Raw genomic sequence first — 22928 nt, 5'->3', positions numbered from 1 at the left:
GAGTCTTAGCCAATGGGAGCAGTCGGTTTGTGTGACAGCGGGCAAGAACGGAAAAGAGGCCAAAAAGGCCTAAAAATAAAGAAAATGACAGGATACAAAAGTGGGCATCGGCTGCATGCTACTAACAGGTTGTCAGTGAGTCACTGATCGGTAGCGATCGACCAGTTGGAGACTCCACGTTGGAGGATATAACAGCATTGGTAATCCTGCTAAAATAAGTTGGATTGGCTTTTAGGTGAGCAATTCTTCTTGTAACTGTGTGCTGTTGCTCATCGTGTGTGCTCCTAATCTTGTGTTTAGAGAAGACAAATTATTAATTGAAAAACTGTACTATACTAGTAGAACAAACAGTTTTTATTCACAAATTGGGTACCCACACAGCATGCTGCTTCATTTGTTTTCTAGTTAGGTCCTTGGTTGGTAACACAGTAGATGTAAATTGGGCTCAATATCCACCCTAGCCATCTACTTTCTTCTCACCCCTCTGCAGAAGAGCATCCATGTTCACAGGATAATGGAGGATGTTCCCACATCTGTATTGTGAAAGGAGATGGGACCACTCGCTGCTCCTGTCCGGTGCATCTGGTTCTGCTGCAAGACGAGCTGTCTTGCGGAGGTAAGAATTTAAGGATCTCTTCTTTCATACACTGTACAATGTTCTAAAGTCTTGACTTGTAATGAGCTTTCTTCATTACTTGCTAGGCATTCAAGGAGCTTTATGGTGGCCTCATGACTTGATGCAGTTTGTAGGAAACTGGCCTGGTCTGGTGTGTGGTGGGTACCTATGGTACTTACACCTTATACTAGGTCCAGGTATCCCCTCTTAGTGAAATGTAGGCAGTGTCTAGAAGCCAGGCTCTCTAGAGGTAGCTGTGGATGAGCAGCCAAGGCTTATCTATGGGGACGTGCAAAGCTCATGCAATACACTGTAGTCACACAGCACTTAAACACAAGAAAGAAAACATTCAGTTGTAGAAAAATAAAGGTGCTTTTATTTTTTACACAAATCGCCACAAAATACTAGACAGGTGACCCACCCTTGGGAGGTAAGTAATACACTAAATATATACACTAGCAATCAGAAATAGGCATAGAAAAGGTTAGAAAAACGTGCAAACAGTAAAAACCAATAGTGACCCTAGTGGGAGCGCACACACCATATACAAAAAAAAATTAATGTGAACATGGTACCCTCACCTAGGTAAGTAAGATGTGTAGAGGGGAGCGGGGAATACTAGAAAACCACAGTGGTAAGTAACACAGTACCACTCAGCGACCAGGAATGCAGGAGTAAAACACTGGATTTTCCTCAAACCACCTGAAAGGAGAAAAAGATGAAAAAGAAGACACTTGGAGAAGACTCCAAGAAAACCAGCATTGGATTCCTGACGAAAGAAGACCTATGGAGAGAGGGGACCAAGTCCAAGAGTCACAGTGGAGTCCAGGAGTAGGAGGTACTACCCACCCAGCTGAGGATGCAGGAGTTGGTCGGCAGTACTGAAGAACAGGTCAGCACTGCAGCCCAGGAGCCAGAGAAGAGTACCGCATGGATGCAGAAGATGTCCCACGCCGAAGGAAGATTGCAGACGGGTGTAGGTGAAGGATTTCCACAAGCCTTGGCAATGGCAAATTTGCGATTGTAGGAAAAGAGGTGCTGCCAGGGATCAGCCAAGTCCAGGAGGACTACCCAGGAGGGGAAGTCACAGGGAACCCTCCACATTGCAGAAGGCTCACAGGAGCAGAGGCAGCACCCAAGCTGTCCCACAGGACAGGGACACAAAAGTCGCTGAAGCAGCACCACAGAAATTGTTCCCATGTCGCCAGAGGACCACACAGAGGCCCAGGAGTTGCAGGAGGGAGTGCTGGGGGCTGGAGCTACACGTTGCCTGAAGTTCCCTTTGGAGGTGAAGCTTACACGCCTTGGCAGCTGCAAAGGACGCGGTGCACAGGGGTGCTGTCTTAAGTGGAGTGTGTTGGAAAGTGGGTTACTGGCAGTGGTAACTATGAACCTTCCACTGGCACTAAGGCCACTGACCAAATGTAGGTTCAGTACAGGTCCCAGTAAATTTGCCCCTTGCTCAACCCTTGGTAGCTATAACCGAGCAGGCATGCCTAAGTTAGGAGACAATAGTGGAAAACATTAAAAAACACCAATACAGTAAATAAGTCAGACACAACACACAATACAAATCCCACACCAATTTATAAAAATAGGTTATATTTTTATGAGTGAATAGACACAAAAATGACAAAAATCCAATGTAGGGAACCAGAGATATGAATTTTAAAAGAATAAACGCTTTCTAGCACTTAGAAACACAAAGTGCCAACTTTACCAAAATTCTCCAAACTTCAGGAGGTGTTTCCTGAAGTCCTCCTTGCAGGATCAAAAGGTCCAAAACACTAATCCAAGAGTCTGGAATCTCCGGGTGGGTCCATGGAACCGGAGATATTACTTTTTAAAAGAATAAACACTTCCTAGTGCTTAGAAACACAAAGTGCCAATTTTACTAAAATTCTCCAAGCTTCTTCAGTCTTCAGGAGGCGTTTCCTGAAGTCCTCCTTGCAGGTACAGAGGGTCCAAAACACAAATCCAAGGGTCTGGAATCTCCTGGATGGTCCTTGGAAAGTTCGACCACAATTCCCACATTGCACCTGGACAAATTCTTAAAAGTCCACTGGATGCACTCCAGGCTGGGGACTTTTGTTGGGGATGATGCAGGTGAAGCTCTGTTAACCTGTAGCTGCAGGGAGTCCACTCCTGAGTCCTTCTTGAAGCAAGGCACCGTCCCTAGGGCTGTAGTACCAGATTGTGCAGCAGGTACAGCTCACTTAGAAGTGCAGGCCAAGGTTGCAGATCCAGATTCCAGCAGGGCGGTCCTTCTTTCTGTTGTAGTTTCGGGCAGCAGATCTGAGAGGCGATGCACCCTCACATATTTAGCTCCTGGGCATCAGTAAGGGGGCTCACAACCAATAGAATGCAGAGTGACGCCCAGATGCATGACCACTTCCTGCAAAGTGTGGCATATTCCTGCCCCAGAAAGCACAATTTTTCCAAAATCCATTGTAAGGAAATGCCTCCTTGGCATGGTTGCCCCCTGACTTTTTGCCTTTGCTGATGCTATGTTTACAATTGAAAGTGTGCTGAGGCCTGCTAACCAGGCCCCAGCACCAGTGTTCTTTCCCTAACCTGTACTTTTGTATCCACAATTGGCAGACCCTGGCATCCAGATAAGTCCCTTGTAACTGGTACTTCTAGTACCAAGGGCCCTGATGCCAAGGAAGGTCTCTAAGGGCTGCAGCATGTCTTATGCCACCCTGGAGACCTCTCACTCAGCACAGACACACTGCTTGCCAGCTTGTGTGTGCTAGTGAGGACAAAACGAGTAAGTCGACATGGCACTCCCCTCAGGGTGCCATGCCAGCCTCTCACTGCCTATGCAGTATAGGTAAGCCACCCCTCTAGCAGGCCTTACAGCCCTAAGGCAGGGTGCACTATACCATAGGTGAGGGTACCAGTGCATGAGCATGGTACCCCTACAGTGTCTAAACAAAACCTTAGACATTGTAAGTGCAGGGTAGCCATAAGAGTATATGGTCTGGGAGTCTGTCAAACACGAACTCCACAGCACCATAATGGCTACACTGAAAACTGGGAAGTTTGGTATCAAACTTCTCAGCACAATAAATGCACACTGATGCCAGTGTACATTTTATTGTAAAATACACCACAGAGGGCACCTTAGAGGTGCCCCCTGAAACTTAACCGACTATCTGTGTAGGCTGACTAGTTTTAGCAGCCTGCCACAAACCGAGACATGTTGCTGGCCCCATGGGGAGAGTGCCTTTGTCACTCTGAGGCCAGTAACAAAGCCTGCACTGGGTGGAGATGCTAACACCTCCCCCAGGCAGGAATTGTCACACCTGGCGGTGAGCCTCAAAGGCTCACCTCCTTTGTGCCAACCCAGCAGGACACTCCAGCTAGTGGAGTTGCCCGCCCCCTCCGGCCAGGCCCCACTTTTGGCGGCAAGGCCGGAGAAAATAATGAGAAAAACAAGGAGGAGTCACTGGCCAGTCAGGACAGCCCCTAAGGTGTCCTGAGCTGAGGTGACTCTAACTTTTAGAAATCCTCCATCTTGCAGATGGAGGATTCCCCCAATAGGGTTAGGATTGTGTCCCCCTCCCCTTGGGAGGAGGCACAAAGAGGGTGTACCCACCCTCAGGGCTAGTAGCCATTGGCTACTAACCCCCCAGACCTAAACACGCCCTTAAATTTAGTATTTAAGAGCTACCCTGAACCCTAGAAAATTAGATTCCTGCAACTACAAGAAGAAGGACTGCCCAGCTGAAAACCCCTGCAGCGGAAGACCAGAAGACGACAACTGCCTTGGCTCCAGAAACTCACCGGCCTGTCTCCTGCCTTCCAAAGATCCTGCTCCAGCGACGCCTTCCAAAGGGACCAGCGACCTCGACATCCTCTGAGGACTGCCCCTGCTTCGAAAAGACAAGAAACTCCCGAGGACAGCGGACCTGCTCCAAGAAAAGCTGCAACTTTGTTTCCAGCAGCGTTAAAGAACCCTGCAAGCTCCCCGCAAGAAGCGTGAGACTTGCAACACTGCACCCGGCGACCCCGACTCGGCTGGTGGCGATCCAACACCTCAGGAGGGACCCCAGGACTACTCTGATACTGTGAGTACCAAAACCTGTCCCCCCTGAGCCCCCACAGCGCCGCCTGCAGAGGGAATCCCGAGGCTTCCCCTGACCGCGACTCTTTGAATCCTAAGTCCCGACGCCTGGGAGAGACCCTGCACCCGCAGCCCCCAGGACCTGAAGGACCGGACTTTCACTGGAGAAGTGACCCCCAGGAGTCCCTCTCCCTTGCCCAAGTGGAGGTTTCCCCGAGGAATCCCCCCCTTGCCTGCCTGCAGCGCTGAAGAGATCCCGAGATCTCTCATAGACTAACATTGCAAACCCGACGCCTGTTTCTACACTGCACCCGGCCGCCCCCGCGCTGCTGAGGGTGAAATTTCTGTGTGGACTTGTGTCCCCCCCGGTGCCCTACAAAACCCCCCTGGTCTGCCCTCCGAAGACGCGGGTACTTACCTGCAAGCAGACCGGAACCGGGGCACCCCCTTCTCTCCATTCTAGCCTATGTGTTCTGGGCACCACTTTGAACTCTGCACCTGACCGGCCCTGAGCTGCTGGTGTGGTGACTTTGGGGTTGCTCTGAACCCCCAACGGTGGGCTACCTTGGACCAAGAACTAAGCCCTGTAAGTGTCTTACTTACCTGGTTAACCTAACAAAAACTTACCTCCCCTAGGAACTGTGAAAATTGCACTAAGTGTCCACTTTTAAAACAGCTATTTGTGAATAACTTGAAAAGTATACATGCAATTTTGATGATTTGAAGTTCCTAAAGTACTTACCTGCAATACCTTTCGAATGAGATATTACATGTAGAATTTGAACCTGTGGTTCTTAAAATAAACTAAGAAAAGATATTTTTCTATACAAAAACCTATTGGCTGGATTTGTCTCTGAGTGTGTGTACCTCATTTATTGTCTAGGTGTATGTACAACAAATGCTTAACACTACTCCTTGGATAAGCCTACTGCTCGACCACACTACCACAAAATAGAGCATTAGTATTATCTCTTTTTGCCACTATCTTACCTCTAAGGGGAACCCTTGGACTCTGTGCATGCTATTCCTTACTTTGAAATAGCACATACAGAGCCAACTTCCTACATTGGTGGATCAGCGGTGGGGTACAAGACTTTGCATTTGCTGGACTACTCGGCCAATACCTGATCACACGACAAATTCCAAAATTGTCATTAGAAATTCATTTTTGCAATTTGAAATTTTTCTAAATTCTTAAAAGTCCTGCTAGGGCCTTGTGTGTTAAGTCCCTGTTTTAGCATTGTCTTTTAGAGTTTAAAAAGTTTGTTAAAAGTTTGAAATTAGATTCTAGAAACAGTGTTAGATTCTTTAAAAAGTCTTCCAACTTTTAGCAAAATAATGTCTGATACAGAGATGAATGTGGTGGAACTCGACACCACACCTTACCTCCATCTTAAGATGAGGGAGCTAAGGTCTCTCTGTAATATAAAGAAAATAACCATTGGCTCCAGACCTACCAAAATTCAGCTCCAGGAGCTGTTGGCAGAGTTTGAAAAAGCCAACCCCTCTGATGATGACATCACAGAGGAAGAAATTAGTGACTTGGAGGCCAATGTCCCTCCTCCAGTCCTAAATAGGGAGAACAGGACCCCTCAAGTCCTGTCTCCAACTGTGTTAGTCAGAAATAGTGAGTCCCTCACAGGAGGGTCCCACATTTCTGAAATCACTGAGGATGCTCTCAGTGAAGATGACCTCCTGTTAGCCAGGATGGCCAAAAGATTGGCTTTAGAGAGACAGCTCCTAGCCATAGAAAGGGAAAGACAAGAGATGGGCCTAGGACCCATCAATGGTGGCAGCAATATAAATAGGGTCAGAGATTCTCCTGACATGTTAAAAATCCCCAAAGGGATTGTGACAAAATTTGAAGATGGTGATGACATCACCAAGTGGTTCACAGCTTTTGAGAGGGCTTGTGTAACCAGAAAAGTGAACAGATCTCACTGGGGTGCTCTCCTTTGGGAAATGTTCACTGGAAAGTGTAGGGATAGACTCCTCACACTCTCTGGAAAAGATGCAGAATCTTATGACCTCATGAAGGGTACCCTGATTGAGGGCTTTGGATTCTCCACTGAGGAGTACAGGATTAGGTTCAGGGGGGCTCAAAAATCCTCGAGCCAGACCTGGGTTGACTTTGTTGACTACTCAGTGAAAACACTAGATGGTTGGATTCAAGGCAGTGGTGTAAGTAATTATGATGGGCTGTACAATTTATTTGTGAAAGAACACCTGTTAAGTAATTGTTTCAATGATAAACTGCATCAGCATCTGGTAGACCTAGGACCAATTTCTCCCCAAGAATTGGGAAAGAAGGCGGACCATTGGGTCAAGACAAGGGTGTCCAAGACTTCAACAGGGGGTGACCAAAAGAAAGGGGTCACAAAGACTCCCCAGGGGAAGGGTGATGAGACAACCAAAACTAAAAATAGTAAAGAATCTTCTACAGGCCCCCAAAAACCTGCACAGGAGGGTGGGCCCAGAGCCTCTTCACAAAACAATGGGTACAAGGGTAAAAACTTTGATCCCAAAAAGGCCTGGTGTCATAGCTGTAAACAGCATGGACACCAAACTGGAGACAAGGCCTGTCCCAAGAAAGGTTCCACTCCAAACTCCCATCCAGGTAACACTGGTATGGCTAGTCTCCAAGTGGGATCAACAGTGTGCCCAGAGCAAATCAGGGTCCACACTGAAGCTACTCTAGTTTCTGAGGGTGGGGTGGATTTAGCCACACTAGCTGTCTGGCCGCCTAACATGCAAAAATACAGACAGCAACTCTTAATTAATGGGACTAGAATAGAGGGCCTGAGGGATACAGGTGCCAGTGTCACCATGGTGACAGAGAAACTGGTTTCCCCTGGCCAATACCTGACTGGAAAAACTTACACAGTCACCAACGCTGACAATCAGAAAAAAGTACATCCCATGGCAATGGTTACTTTAGAATGGGGAGGGGTCAATGGCCTGAAACAGGTGGTGGTCTCCTCAAATATCCCAGTGGACTGTCTGCTTGGAAATGACCTGGAGTCCTCAGCATGGGCTGAGGTAGAACTAAAAACCCATGCAGCAATGCTGGGTATCCCTGAACTGGTGTGTGTGAAAACAAGAGCACAGTGCAAGGCACAGGGTGAACAAGTAGAGCTGGAGTCTGGAAGAATGGCCCAGCCTACCAAGAGGAAAGGAAAGTCAGTTGGGAAACCAACTGCAACACAGCAAAAGAAAGGGAACCTCTCTTCTCAGGAAGAAGTTCTGCCCTCTGAGGGAACTGAGCCTTTGGAGCTTGAACCTTACCAGGTTGAGCTCTTAGGCCCAGGGGGACCCTCAAGGGAGGAGCTGTGTAAGGGACAAGAAACCTGTCCCTCTCTTGAAGGCCTTAGGCAGCAAGCTGCTGAAGAGTCCAAAGGCAAGAAAAATGGAACGCATAGGGTCTATTGGGAAGATGGACTCCTGTACACTGAGGCCAGAGACCCCAAACCTGGTGCCACTAGGAGAGTGGTAGTGCCTCAGCTGTTCAGAGAGTTCATCCTAACATTGGCCCATGACATTCCCCTTGCTGGACATTTGGGACAAACCAAGACGTGGGAGAGGTTAGTCAACCACTTCTACTGGCCCAATATGTCCAACATGGTTAAGGAGTTTTGCCTCTCCTGCCCCACCTGTCAAGCCAGTGGTAAGACAGGTGGGCATCCAAAGGCCCCCCTCATTCCACTTCCAGTGGTGGGGGTTCCCTTTGAAAGAGTGGGTGTGGACATAGTTGGTCCACTAGAACCTCCCACAGCCTCAGGAAATATGTATATCCTGGTAGTAGTGGATCATGCTACCAGGTATCCTGAAGCTATTCCCCTTAGGTCGACTACTGCCCCTGCAGTAGCCAAGGCCCTCATTGGTATCTTTACCAGAGTGGGTTTCCCTAAGGAGGTGGTGTCTGACAGAGGTACCAACTTCATGTCAGCATACCTAAAGCACATGTGGAATGAGTGTGGAGTGACTTATAAATTCACTACACCATACCATCCACAAACTAATGGCTTGGTGGAGAGATTCAACAAGACATTAAAAGGCATGATCATGGGGCTCCCAGAAAAGCTCAAAAGGAGATGGGATGTCCTCTTGCCATGTCTGCTTTTCGCTTACAGAGAGGTGCCACAGAAGGGAGTAGGATTCTCACCCTTTGAACTTCTGTTTGGTCATCCTGTAAGGGGACCACTTGCTCTTGTTAAAGAAGGCTGGGAGAGACCTCTCCATGAGCCAAAACAAGACATAGTGGACTATGTACTTGGCCTTCGCTCTAGAATGGCAGAGTACATGGAAAAGGCAACCAAAAACCTTGAGGCCAGCCAACAGCTCCAGAAGTTTTGGTATGACCAAAAGGCTGCACTGGTTGAGTTCCAACCAGGGCAGAAAGTCTGGGTTCTGGAGCCTGTGGCTCCCAGGGCACTCCAGGACAAATGGAGTGGCCCTTACCCAGTACTAGAAAGGAAGAGTCAGGTCACCTACTTGGTGGACCTGGGCACAAGCAGGAGCCCCAAGAGGGTGATCCATGTGAACCGCCTTAAGCTCTTCCATGACAGGGCTGATGTGAATCTGTTGATGGTAACAGATGAGGATCAGGAGGCAGAGAGTGAACCTCTCCCTGATCTTCTGTCATCAGACCCAAAAGATGGCACAGTAGATGGAGTGATCTACTCAGACACCCTCTCTGGCCAACAGCAAGCCGATTGTAGGAGAGTCCTACAACAGTTTCCTGAACTCTTCTCCTTAACCCCTGGTCAGACACACCTGTGTACCCATGATGTGGACACAGGAGACAGCATGCCTGTCAAAAACAAAATCTTTAGACAGTCTGACCATGTTAAGGAAAGCATCAAGGTGGAAGTCCACAAGATGCTGGAATTGGGAGTAATTGAGCGCTCTGACAGCCCCTGGGCTAGCCCAGTGGTCTTAGTCCCCAAACCTCACACCAAAGATGGAAAGAAAGAGATGAGGTTTTGTGTGGACTACAGAGGGCTCAATTCTGTCACCAAGACAGATGCTCATCCAATTCCAAGAGCTGATGAGCTCATAGACAAATTAGGTGCTGCCAAATTCTTAAGTACCTTTGACTTGACAGCAGGGTACTGGCAAATAAAAATGGCACCTGGAGCAAAAGAGAAAACAGCATTCTCCACACCTGATGGGCATTACCAGTTTACTGTTATGCCCTTTGGTTTAAAGAATGCCCCTGCCACCTTCCAAAGGTTGGTGAATCAAGTCCTTGCTGGCTTGGAGTCCTTTAGCACAGCTTATCTTGATGATATTGCTGTCTTTAGCTCCACCTGGCAGGATCACCTGGTCCACCTGAAGAAGGTTTTGAAGGCCCTGCAATCTGCAGGCCTCTCTATCAAGGCATCCAAATGCCAGATAGGGCAGGGAACTGTGGTTTACTTGGGACACCTTGTAGGTGGAGGCCAAGTTCAGCCACTCCAACCCCAGATCCAGACTATTCTGGACTGGGTAGCTCCAAAAACCCAGACTCAAGTCAGGGCATTCCTTGGCTTGACTGGGTATTACAGGAGGTTTGTGAAGGGATATGGATCCATTGTGACAGCCCTCACTGAACTCACCTCCAAGAAAATGCCCAAGAAAGTGAACTGGACTGTGGAATGCCAACAGGCCTTTGACACCCTGAAACAAGCAATGTGCTCAGCACCAGTTCTAAAAGCTCCAGATTATTCTAAGCAGTTCATTGTGCAGACTGATGCCTCTGAACATGGGATAGGGGCAGTTTTGTCCCAAACAAATGATGATGGCCTTGACCAGCCTGTTGCTTTCATTAGCAGGAGGTTACTCCCCAGGGAGCAGCGTTGGAGTGCCATTGAGAGGGAGGCCTTTGCTGTGGTTTGGTCCCTGAAGAAGCTGAGACCATACCTCTTTGGGACTCACTTCCTAGTTCAAACTGACCACAGACCTCTCAAATGGCTGATGCAAATGAAAGGTGAAAATCCTAAACTGTTGAGGTGGTCCATCTCCCTACAGGGAATGGACTTTATAGTGGAACACAGACCTGGGACTGCCCATGCCAATGCAGATGGCCTTTCCAGGTTCTTCCACTTAGAAAATGAAGACTCTCTTGGGAAAGGTTAGTCTCATCCTCTTTCGTTTGGGGGGGGGGTTGTGTAAGGAAATGCCTCCTTGGCATGGTTGCCCCCTGACTTTTTGCCTTTGCTGATGCTATGTTTACAATTGAAAGTGTGCTGAGGCCTGCTAACCAGGCCCCAGCACCAGTGTTCTTTCCCTAACCTGTACTTTTGTATCCACAATTGGCAGACCCTGGCATCCAGATAAGTCCCTTGTAACTGGTACTTCTAGTACCAAGGGCCCTGATGCCAAGGAAGGTCTCTAAGGGCTGCAGCATGTCTTATGCCACCCTGGAGACCTCTCACTCAGCACAGACACACTGCTTGCCAGCTTGTGTGTGCTAGTGAGGACAAAACGAGTAAGTCGACATGGCACTCCCCTCAGGGTGCCATGCCAGCCTCTCACTGCCTATGCAGTATAGGTAAGCCACCCCTCTAGCAGGCCTTACAGCCCTAAGGCAGGGTGCACTATACCATAGGTGAGGGTACCAGTGCATGAGCATGGTACCCCTACAGTGTCTAAACAAAACCTTAGACATTGTAAGTGCAGGGTAGCCATAAGAGTATATGGTCTGGGAGTCTGTCAAACACGAACTCCACAGCACCATAATGGCTACACTGAAAACTGGGAAGTTTGGTATCAAACTTCTCAGCACAATAAATGCACACTGATGCCAGTGTACATTTTATTGTAAAATACACCACAGAGGGCACCTTAGAGGTGCCCCCTGAAACTTAACCGACTATCTGTGTAGGCTGACTAGTTTTAGCAGCCTGCCACAAACCGAGACATGTTGCTGGCCCCATGGGGAGAGTGCCTTTGTCACTCTGAGGCCAGTAACAAAGCCTGCACTGGGTGGAGATGCTAACACCTCCCCCAGGCAGGAATTGTCACACCTGGCGGTGAGCCTCAAAGGCTCACCTCCTTTGTGCCAACCCAGCAGGACACTCCAGCTAGTGGAGTTGCCCGCCCCCTCCGGCCAGGCCCCACTTTTGGCGGCAAGGCCGGAGAAAATAATGAGAAAAACAAGGAGGAGTCACTGGCCAGTCAGGACAGCCCCTAAGGTGTCCTGAGCTGAGGTGACTCTAACTTTTAGAAATCCTCCATCTTGCAGATGGAGGATTCCCCCAATAGGGTTAGGATTGTGTCCCCCTCCCCTTGGGAGGAGGCACAAAGAGGGTGTACCCACCCTCAGGGCTAGTAGCCATTGGCTACTAACCCCCCAGACCTAAACACGCCCTTAAATTTAGTATTTAAGAGCTACCCTGAACCCTAGAAAATTAGATTCCTGCAACTACAAGAAGAAGGACTGCCCAGCTGAAAACCCCTGCAGCGGAAGACCAGAAGACGACAACTGCCTTGGCTCCAGAAACTCACCGGCCTGTCTCCTGCCTTCCAAAGATCCTGCTCCAGCGACGCCTTCCAAAGGGACCAGCGACCTCGACATCCTCTGAGGACTGCCCCTGCTTCGAAAAGACAAGAAACTCCCGAGGACAGCGGACCTGCTCCAAGAAAAGCTGCAACTTTGTTTCCAGCAGCGTTAAAGAACCCTGCAAGCTCCCCGCAAGAAGCGTGAGACTTGCAACACTGCACCCGGCGACCCCGACTCGGCTGGTGGCGATCCAACACCTCAGGAGGGACCCCAGGACTACTCTGATACTGTGAGTACCAAAACCTGTCCCCCCTGAGCCCCCACAGCGCCGCCTGCAGAGGGAATCCCGAGGCTTCCCCTGACCGCGACTCTTTGAATCCTAAGTCCCGACGCCTGGGAGAGACCCTGCACCCGCAGCCCCCAGGACCTGAAGGACCGGACTTTCACTGGAGAAGTGACCCCCAGGAGTCCCTCTCCCTTGCCCAAGTGGAGGTTTCCCCGAGGAATCCCCCCCTTGCCTGCCTGCAGCGCTGAAGAGATCCCGAGATCTCTCATAGACTAACATTGCAAACCCGACGCCTGTTTCTACACTGCACCCGGCCGCCCCCGCGCTGCTGAGGGTGAAATTTCTGTGTGGACTTGTGTCCCCCCCGGTGCCCTACAAAACCCCCCTGGTCTGCCCTCCGAAGACGCGGGTACTTACCTGCAAGCAGACCGGAACCGGGGCACCCCCTTCTCTCCATTCTAGCCTATGTGTTCTGGGCACCACTTTGAACTCTGCACCTGACCGGCCCTGAGCTGCTGGTGTGGTGACTTTGGGGTTGCTCTGAACCCCCAACGGTGGGCTACCTTGGACCAAGAACTAAGCCCTGTAAGTGTCTTACTTACCTGGTTAACCTAACAAAAACTTACCTCCCCTAGGAACTGTGAAAATTGCACTAAGTGTCCACTTTTAAAACAGCTATTTGTGAATAACTTGAAAAGTATACATGCAATTTTGATGATTTGAAGTTCCTAAAGTACTTACCTGCAATACCTTTCGAATGAGATATTACATGTAGAATTTGAACCTGTGGTTCTTAAAATAAACTAAGAAAAGATATTTTTCTATACAAAAACCTATTGGCTGGATTTGTCTCTGAGTGTGTGTACCTCATTTATTGTCTAGGTGTATGTACAACAAATGCTTAACACTACTCCTTGGATAAGCCTACTGCTCGACCACACTACCACAAAATAGAGCATTAGTATTATCTCTTTTTGCCACTATCTTACCTCTAAGGGGAACCCTTGGACTCTGTGCATGCTATTCCTTACTTTGAAATAGCACATACAGAGCCAACTTCCTACATTGGTGGATCAGCGGTGGGGTACAAGACTTTGCATTTGCTGGACTACTCGGCCAATACCTGATCACACGACAAATTCCAAAATTGTCATTAGAAATTCATTTTTGCAATTTGAAATTTTTCTAAATTCTTAAAAGTCCTGCTAGGGCCTTGTGTGTTAAGTCCCTGTTTTAGCATTGTCTTTTAGAGTTTAAAAAGTTTGTTAAAAGTTTGAAATTAGATTCTAGAAACAGTGTTAGATTCTTTAAAAAGTCTTCCAACTTTTAGCAAAATAATGTCTGATACAGAGATGAATGTGGTGGAACTCGACACCACACCTTACCTCCATCTTAAGATGAGGGAGCTAAGGTCTCTCTGTAATATAAAGAAAATAACCATTGGCTCCAGACCTACCAAAATTCAGCTCCAGGAGCTGTTGGCAGAGTTTGAAAAAGCCAACCCCTCTGATGATGACATCACAGAGGAAGAAATTAGTGACTTGGAGGCCAATGTCCCTCCTCCAGTCCTAAATAGGGAGAACAGGACCCCTCAAGTCCTGTCTCCAACTGTGTTAGTCAGAAATAGTGAGTCCCTCACAGGAGGGTCCCACATTTCTGAAATCACTGAGGATGCTCTCAGTGAAGATGACCTCCTGTTAGCCAGGATGGCCAAAAGATTGGCTTTAGAGAGACAGCTCCTAGCCATAGAAAGGGAAAGACAAGAGATGGGCCTAGGACCCATCAATGGTGGCAGCAATATAAATAGGGTCAGAGATTCTCCTGACATGTTAAAAATCCCCAAAGGGATTGTGACAAAATTTGAAGATGGTGATGACATCACCAAGTGGTTCACAGCTTTTGAGAGGGCTTGTGTAACCAGAAAAGTGAACAGATCTCACTGGGGTGCTCTCCTTTGGGAAATGTTCACTGGAAAGTGTAGGGATAGACTCCTCACACTCTCTGGAAAAGATGCAGAATCTTATGACCTCATGAAGGGTACCCTGATTGAGGGCTTTGGATTCTCCACTGAGGAGTACAGGATTAGGTTCAGGGGGGCTCAAAAATCCTCGAGCCAGACCTGGGTTGACTTTGTTGACTACTCAGTGAAAACACTAGATGGTTGGATTCAAGGCAGTGGTGTAAGTAATTATGATGGGCTGTACAATTTATTTGTGAAAGAACACCTGTTAAGTAATTGTTTCAATGATAAACTGCATCAGCATCTGGTAGACCTAGGACCAATTTCTCCCCAAGAATTGGGAAAGAAGGCGGACCATTGGGTCAAGACAAGGGTGTCCAAGACTTCAACAGGGGGTGACCAAAAGAAAGGGGTCACAAAGACTCCCCAGGGGAAGGGTGATGAGACAACCAAAACTAAAAATAGTAAAGAATCTTCTACAGGCCCCCAAAAACCTGCACAGGAGGGTGGGCCCAGAGCCTCTTCACAAAACAATGGGTACAAGGGTAAAAACTTTGATCCCAAAAAGGCCTGGTGTCATAGCTGTAAACAGCATGGACACCAAACTGGAGACAAGGCCTGTCCCAAGAAAGGTTCCACTCCAAACTCCCATCCAGGTAACACTGGTATGGCTAGTCTCCAAGTGGGATCAACAGTGTGCCCAGAGCAAATCAGGGTCCACACTGAAGCTACTCTAGTTTCTGAGGGTGGGGTGGATTTAGCCACACTAGCTGTCTGGCCGCCTAACATGCAAAAATACAGACAGCAACTCTTAATTAATGGGACTAGAATAGAGGGCCTGAGGGATACAGGTGCCAGTGTCACCATGGTGACAGAGAAACTGGTTTCCCCTGGCCAATACCTGACTGGAAAAACTTACACAGTCACCAACGCTGACAATCAGAAAAAAGTACATCCCATGGCAATGGTTACTTTAGAATGGGGAGGGGTCAATGGCCTGAAACAGGTGGTGGTCTCCTCAAATATCCCAGTGGACTGTCTGCTTGGAAATGACCTGGAGTCCTCAGCATGGGCTGAGGTAGAACTAAAAACCCATGCAGCAATGCTGGGTATCCCTGAACTGGTGTGTGTGAAAACAAGAGCACAGTGCAAGGCACAGGGTGAACAAGTAGAGCTGGAGTCTGGAAGAATGGCCCAGCCTACCAAGAGGAAAGGAAAGTCAGTTGGGAAACCAACTGCAACACAGCAAAAGAAAGGGAACCTCTCTTCTCAGGAAGAAGTTCTGCCCTCTGAGGGAACTGAGCCTTTGGAGCTTGAACCTTACCAGGTTGAGCTCTTAGGCCCAGGGGGACCCTCAAGGGAGGAGCTGTGTAAGGGACAAGAAACCTGTCCCTCTCTTGAAGGCCTTAGGCAGCAAGCTGCTGAAGAGTCCAAAGGCAAGAAAAATGGAACGCATAGGGTCTATTGGGAAGATGGACTCCTGTACACTGAGGCCAGAGACCCCAAACCTGGTGCCACTAGGAGAGTGGTAGTGCCTCAGCTGTTCAGAGAGTTCATCCTAACATTGGCCCATGACATTCCCCTTGCTGGACATTTGGGACAAACCAAGACGTGGGAGAGGTTAGTCAACCACTTCTACTGGCCCAATATGTCCAACATGGTTAAGGAGTTTTGCCTCTCCTGCCCCACCTGTCAAGCCAGTGGTAAGACAGGTGGGCATCCAAAGGCCCCCCTCATTCCACTTCCAGTGGTGGGGGTTCCCTTTGAAAGAGTGGGTGTGGACATAGTTGGTCCACTAGAACCTCCCACAGCCTCAGGAAATATGTATATCCTGGTAGTAGTGGATCATGCTACCAGGTATCCTGAAGCTATTCCCCTTAGGTCGACTACTGCCCCTGCAGTAGCCAAGGCCCTCATTGGTATCTTTACCAGAGTGGGTTTCCCTAAGGAGGTGGTGTCTGACAGAGGTACCAACTTCATGTCAGCATACCTAAAGCACATGTGGAATGAGTGTGGAGTGACTTATAAATTCACTACACCATACCATCCACAAACTAATGGCTTGGTGGAGAGATTCAACAAGACATTAAAAGGCATGATCATGGGGCTCCCAGAAAAGCTCAAAAGGAGATGGGATGTCCTCTTGCCATGTCTGCTTTTCGCTTACAGAGAGGTGCCACAGAAGGGAGTAGGATTCTCACCCTTTGAACTTCTGTTTGGTCATCCTGTAAGGGGACCACTTGCTCTTGTTAAAGAAGGCTGGGAGAGACCTCTCCATGAGCCAAAACAAGACATAGTGGACTATGTACTTGGCCTTCGCTCTAGAATGGCAGAGTACATGGAAAAGGCAACCAAAAACCTTGAGGCCAGCCAACAGCTCCAGAAGTTTTGGTATGACCAAAAGGCTGCACTGGTTGAGTTCCAACCAGGGCAGAAAGTCTGGGTTCTGGAGCCTGTGGCTCCCAGGGCACTCCAGGACAAATGGAGTGGCCCTTACCCAGTACTAGAAAGGAAGAGTCAGGTCACCTACTTGGTGGACCTGGGCACAAGCAGGAGCCCCAAGAGGGTGATCCATGTGAACCGCCTTAAGCTCTTCCATGACAGGGCTGATGTGAATCTGTTGATGGTAACAGATGAGGATCAGGAGGCAGAGAGTGAACCTCTCCCTGATCTTCTGTCATCAGACCCAAAAGATGGCACAGTAGATGGAGTGATCTACTCAGACACCCTCTCTGGCCAACAGCAAGCCGATTGTAGGAGAGTCCTACAACAGTTTCCTGAACTCTTCTCCTTAACCCCTGGTCAGACACACCTGTGTACCCATGATGTGGACACAGGAGACAGCATGCCTGTCAAAAACAAAATCTTTAGACAGTCTGACCATGTTAAGGAAAGCATCAAGGTGGAAGTCCACAAGATGCTGGAATTGGGAGTAATTGAGCGCTCTGACAGCCCCTGGGCTAGCCCAGTGGTCTTAGTCCCCAAACCTCACACCAAAGATGGAAAGAAAGAGATGAGGTTTTGTGTGGACTACAGAGGGCTCAATTCTGTCACCAAGACAGATGCTCATCCAATTCCAAGAGCTGATGAGCTCATAGACAAATTAGGTGCTGCCAAATTCTTAAGTACCTTTGACTTGACAGCAGGGTACTGGCAAATAAAAATGGCACCTGGAGCAAAAGAGAAAACAGCATTCTCCACACCTGATGGGCATTACCAGTTTACTGTTATGCCCTTTGGTTTAAAGAATGCCCCTGCCACCTTCCAAAGGTTGGTGAATCAAGTCCTTGCTGGCTTGGAGTCCTTTAGCACAGCTTATCTTGATGATATTGCTGTCTTTAGCTCCACCTGGCAGGATCACCTGGTCCACCTGAAGAAGGTTTTGAAGGCCCTGCAATCTGCAGGCCTCTCTATCAAGGCATCCAAATGCCAGATAGGGCAGGGAACTGTGGTTTACTTGGGACACCTTGTAGGTGGAGGCCAAGTTCAGCCACTCCAACCCCAGATCCAGACTATTCTGGACTGGGTAGCTCCAAAAACCCAGACTCAAGTCAGGGCATTCCTTGGCTTGACTGGGTATTACAGGAGGTTTGTGAAGGGATATGGATCCATTGTGACAGCCCTCACTGAACTCACCTCCAAGAAAATGCCCAAGAAAGTGAACTGGACTGTGGAATGCCAACAGGCCTTTGACACCCTGAAACAAGCAATGTGCTCAGCACCAGTTCTAAAAGCTCCAGATTATTCTAAGCAGTTCATTGTGCAGACTGATGCCTCTGAACATGGGATAGGGGCAGTTTTGTCCCAAACAAATGATGATGGCCTTGACCAGCCTGTTGCTTTCATTAGCAGGAGGTTACTCCCCAGGGAGCAGCGTTGGAGTGCCATTGAGAGGGAGGCCTTTGCTGTGGTTTGGTCCCTGAAGAAGCTGAGACCATACCTCTTTGGGACTCACTTCCTAGTTCAAACTGACCACAGACCTCTCAAATGGCTGATGCAAATGAAAGGTGAAAATCCTAAACTGTTGAGGTGGTCCATCTCCCTACAGGGAATGGACTTTATAGTGGAACACAGACCTGGGACTGCCCATGCCAATGCAGATGGCCTTTCCAGGTTCTTCCACTTAGAAAATGAAGACTCTCTTGGGAAAGGTTAGTCTCATCCTCTTTCGTTTGGGGGGGGGGTTGTGTAAGGAAATGCCTCCTTGGCATGGTTGCCCCCTGACTTTTTGCCTTTGCTGATGCTATGTTTACAATTGAAAGTGTGCTGAGGCCTGCTAACCAGGCCCCAGCACCAGTGTTCTTTCCCTAACCTGTACTTTTGTATCCACAATTGGCAGACCCTGGCATCCAGATAAGTCCCTTGTAACTGGTACTTCTAGTACCAAGGGCCCTGATGCCAAGGAAGGTCTCTAAGGGCTGCAGCATGTCTTATGCCACCCTGGAGACCTCTCACTCAGCACAGACACACTGCTTGCCAGCTTGTGTGTGCTAGTGAGGACAAAACGAGTAAGTCGACATGGCACTCCCCTCAGGGTGCCATGCCAGCCTCTCACTGCCTATGCAGTATAGGTAAGCCACCCCTCTAGCAGGCCTTACAGCCCTAAGGCAGGGTGCACTATACCATAGGTGAGGGTACCAGTGCATGAGCATGGTACCCCTACAGTGTCTAAACAAAACCTTAGACATTGTAAGTGCAGGGTAGCCATAAGAGTATATGGTCTGGGAGTCTGTCAAACACGAACTCCACAGCACCATAATGGCTACACTGAAAACTGGGAAGTTTGGTATCAAACTTCTCAGCACAATAAATGCACACTGATGCCAGTGTACATTTTATTGTAAAATACACCACAGAGGGCACCTTAGAGGTGCCCCCTGAAACTTAACCGACTATCTGTGTAGGCTGACTAGTTTTAGCAGCCTGCCACAAACCGAGACATGTTGCTGGCCCCATGGGGAGAGTGCCTTTGTCACTCTGAGGCCAGTAACAAAGCCTGCACTGGGTGGAGATGCTAACACCTCCCCCAGGCAGGAATTGTCACACCTGGCGGTGAGCCTCAAAGGCTCACCTCCTTTGTGCCAACCCAGCAGGACACTCCAGCTAGTGGAGTTGCCCGCCCCCTCCGGCCAGGCCCCACTTTTGGCGGCAAGGCCGGAGAAAATAATGAGAAAAACAAGGAGGAGTCACTGGCCAGTCAGGACAGCCCCTAAGGTGTCCTGAGCTGAGGTGACTCTAACTTTTAGAAATCCTCCATCTTGCAGATGGAGGATTCCCCCAATAGGGTTAGGATTGTGTCCCCCTCCCCTTGGGAGGAGGCACAAAGAGGGTGTACCCACCCTCAGGGCTAGTAGCCATTGGCTACTAACCCCCCAGACCTAAACACGCCCTTAAATTTAGTATTTAAGAGCTACCCTGAACCCTAGAAAATTAGATTCCTGCAACTACAAGAAGAAGGACTGCCCAGCTGAAAACCCCTGCAGCGGAAGACCAGAAGACGACAACTGCCTTGGCTCCAGAAACTCACCGGCCTGTCTCCTGCCTTCCAAAGATCCTGCTCCAGCGACGCCTTCCAAAGGGACCAGCGACCTCGACATCCTCTGAGGACTGCCCCTGCTTCGAAAAGACAAGAAACTCCCGAGGACAGCGGACCTGCTCCAAGAAAAGCTGCAACTTTGTTTCCAGCAGCGTTAAAGAACCCTGCAAGCTCCCCGCAAGAAGCGTGAGACTTGCAACACTGCACCCGGCGACCCCGACTCGGCTGGTGGCGATCCAACACCTCAGGAGGGACCCCAGGACTACTCTGATACTGTGAGTACCAAAACCTGTCCCCCCTGAGCCCCCACAGCGCCGCCTGCAGAGGGAATCCCGAGGCTTCCCCTGACCGCGACTCTTTGAATCCTAAGTCCCGACGCCTGGGAGAGACCCTGCACCCGCAGCCCCCAGGACCTGAAGGACCGGACTTTCACTGGAGAAGTGACCCCCAGGAGTCCCTCTCCCTTGCCCAAGTGGAGGTTTCCCCGAGGAATCCCCCCCTTGCCTGCCTGCAGCGCTGAAGAGATCCCGAGATCTCTCATAGACTAACATTGCAAACCCGACGCCTGTTTCTACACTGCACCCGGCCGCCCCCGCGCTGCTGAGGGTGAAATTTCTGTGTGGACTTGTGTCCCCCCCGGTGCCCTACAAAACCCCCCTGGTCTGCCCTCCGAAGACGCGGGTACTTACCTGCAAGCAGACCGGAACCGGGGCACCCCCTTCTCTCCATTCTAGCCTATGTGTTCTGGGCACCACTTTGAACTCTGCACCTGACCGGCCCTGAGCTGCTGGTGTGGTGACTTTGGGGTTGCTCTGAACCCCCAACGGTGGGCTACCTTGGACCAAGAACTAAGCCCTGTAAGTGTCTTACTTACCTGGTTAACCTAACAAAAACTTACCTCCCCTAGGAACTGTGAAAATTGCACTAAGTGTCCACTTTTAAAACAGCTATTTGTGAATAACTTGAAAAGTATACATGCAATTTTGATGATTTGAAGTTCCTAAAGTACTTACCTGCAATACCTTTCGAATGAGATATTACATGTAGAATTTGAACCTGTGGTTCTTAAAATAAACTAAGAAAAGATATTTTTCTATACAAAAACCTATTGGCTGGATTTGTCTCTGAGTGTGTGTACCTCATTTATTGTCTAGGTGTATGTACAACAAATGCTTAACACTACTCCTTGGATAAGCCTACTGCTCGACCACACTACCACAAAATAGAGCATTAGTATTATCTCTTTTTGCCACTATCTTACCTCTAAGGGGAACCCTTGGACTCTGTGCATGCTATTCCTTACTTTGAAATAGCACATACAGAGCCAACTTCCTACATTGGTGGATCAGCGGTGGGGTACAAGACTTTGCATTTGCTGGACTACTCGGCCAATACCTGATCACACGACAAATTCCAAAATTGTCATTAGAAATTCATTTTTGCAATTTGAAATTTTTCTAAATTCTTAAAAGTCCTGCTAGGGCCTTGTGTGTTAAGTCCCTGTTTTAGCATTGTCTTTTAGAGTTTAAAAAGTTTGTTAAAAGTTTGAAATTAGATTCTAGAAACAGTGTTAGATTCTTTAAAAAGTCTTCCAACTTTTAGCAAAATAATGTCTGATACAGAGATGAATGTGGTGGAACTCGACACCACACCTTACCTCCATCTTAAGATGAGGGAGCTAAGGTCTCTCTGTAATATAAAGAAAATAACCATTGGCTCCAGACCTACCAAAATTCAGCTCCAGGAGCTGTTGGCAGAGTTTGAAAAAGCCAACCCCTCTGATGATGACATCACAGAGGAAGAAATTAGTGACTTGGAGGCCAATGTCCCTCCTCCAGTCCTAAATAGGGAGAACAGGACCCCTCAAGTCCTGTCTCCAACTGTGTTAGTCAGAAATAGTGAGTCCCTCACAGGAGGGTCCCACATTTCTGAAATCACTGAGGATGCTCTCAGTGAAGATGACCTCCTGTTAGCCAGGATGGCCAAAAGATTGGCTTTAGAGAGACAGCTCCTAGCCATAGAAAGGGAAAGACAAGAGATGGGCCTAGGACCCATCAATGGTGGCAGCAATATAAATAGGGTCAGAGATTCTCCTGACATGTTAAAAATCCCCAAAGGGATTGTGACAAAATTTGAAGATGGTGATGACATCACCAAGTGGTTCACAGCTTTTGAGAGGGCTTGTGTAACCAGAAAAGTGAACAGATCTCACTGGGGTGCTCTCCTTTGGGAAATGTTCACTGGAAAGTGTAGGGATAGACTCCTCACACTCTCTGGAAAAGATGCAGAATCTTATGACCTCATGAAGGGTACCCTGATTGAGGGCTTTGGATTCTCCACTGAGGAGTACAGGATTAGGTTCAGGGGGGCTCAAAAATCCTCGAGCCAGACCTGGGTTGACTTTGTTGACTACTCAGTGAAAACACTAGATGGTTGGATTCAAGGCAGTGGTGTAAGTAATTATGATGGGCTGTACAATTTATTTGTGAAAGAACACCTGTTAAGTAATTGTTTCAATGATAAACTGCATCAGCATCTGGTAGACCTAGGACCAATTTCTCCCCAAGAATTGGGAAAGAAGGCGGACCATTGGGTCAAGACAAGGGTGTCCAAGACTTCAACAGGGGGTGACCAAAAGAAAGGGGTCACAAAGACTCCCCAGGGGAAGGGTGATGAGACAACCAAAACTAAAAATAGTAAAGAATCTTCTACAGGCCCCCAAAAACCTGCACAGGAGGGTGGGCCCAGAGCCTCTTCACAAAACAATGGGTACAAGGGTAAAAACTTTGATCCCAAAAAGGCCTGGTGTCATAGCTGTAAACAGCATGGACACCAAACTGGAGACAAGGCCTGTCCCAAGAAAGGTTCCACTCCAAACTCCCATCCAGGTAACACTGGTATGGCTAGTCTCCAAGTGGGATCAACAGTGTGCCCAGAGCAAATCAGGGTCCACACTGAAGCTACTCTAGTTTCTGAGG

The 22928-nt window shown here is 48.6% G+C and overlaps 1 protein-coding gene across 1 annotated transcript in view; it reads left to right on the top strand.

Annotated features, from left to right (window-relative positions):
• LRP6 (LDL receptor related protein 6) overlaps positions 1–22928 on the top strand; it is a 591871-nt gene that overhangs the window by 472392 nt on the left and 96551 nt on the right. The window contains exon 17 of the mRNA XM_069228018.1: positions 491–616. Coding sequence (XP_069084119.1) covers positions 491–616 — 126 coding nt within the window. The remainder of the gene's footprint in view (positions 1–490; positions 617–22928) is intronic.

Source organism: Pleurodeles waltl, chromosome 4_1 (genome assembly GCF_031143425.1).
Source record: "Pleurodeles waltl isolate 20211129_DDA chromosome 4_1, aPleWal1.hap1.20221129, whole genome shotgun sequence".
In the NCBI taxonomy this organism is placed as follows: Eukaryota; Metazoa; Chordata; class Amphibia; order Caudata; family Salamandridae; genus Pleurodeles; species Pleurodeles waltl.
Note: the sequence above shows the minus strand (reverse complement) of the source record. Positions and strands in the feature narration are given on the sequence as shown.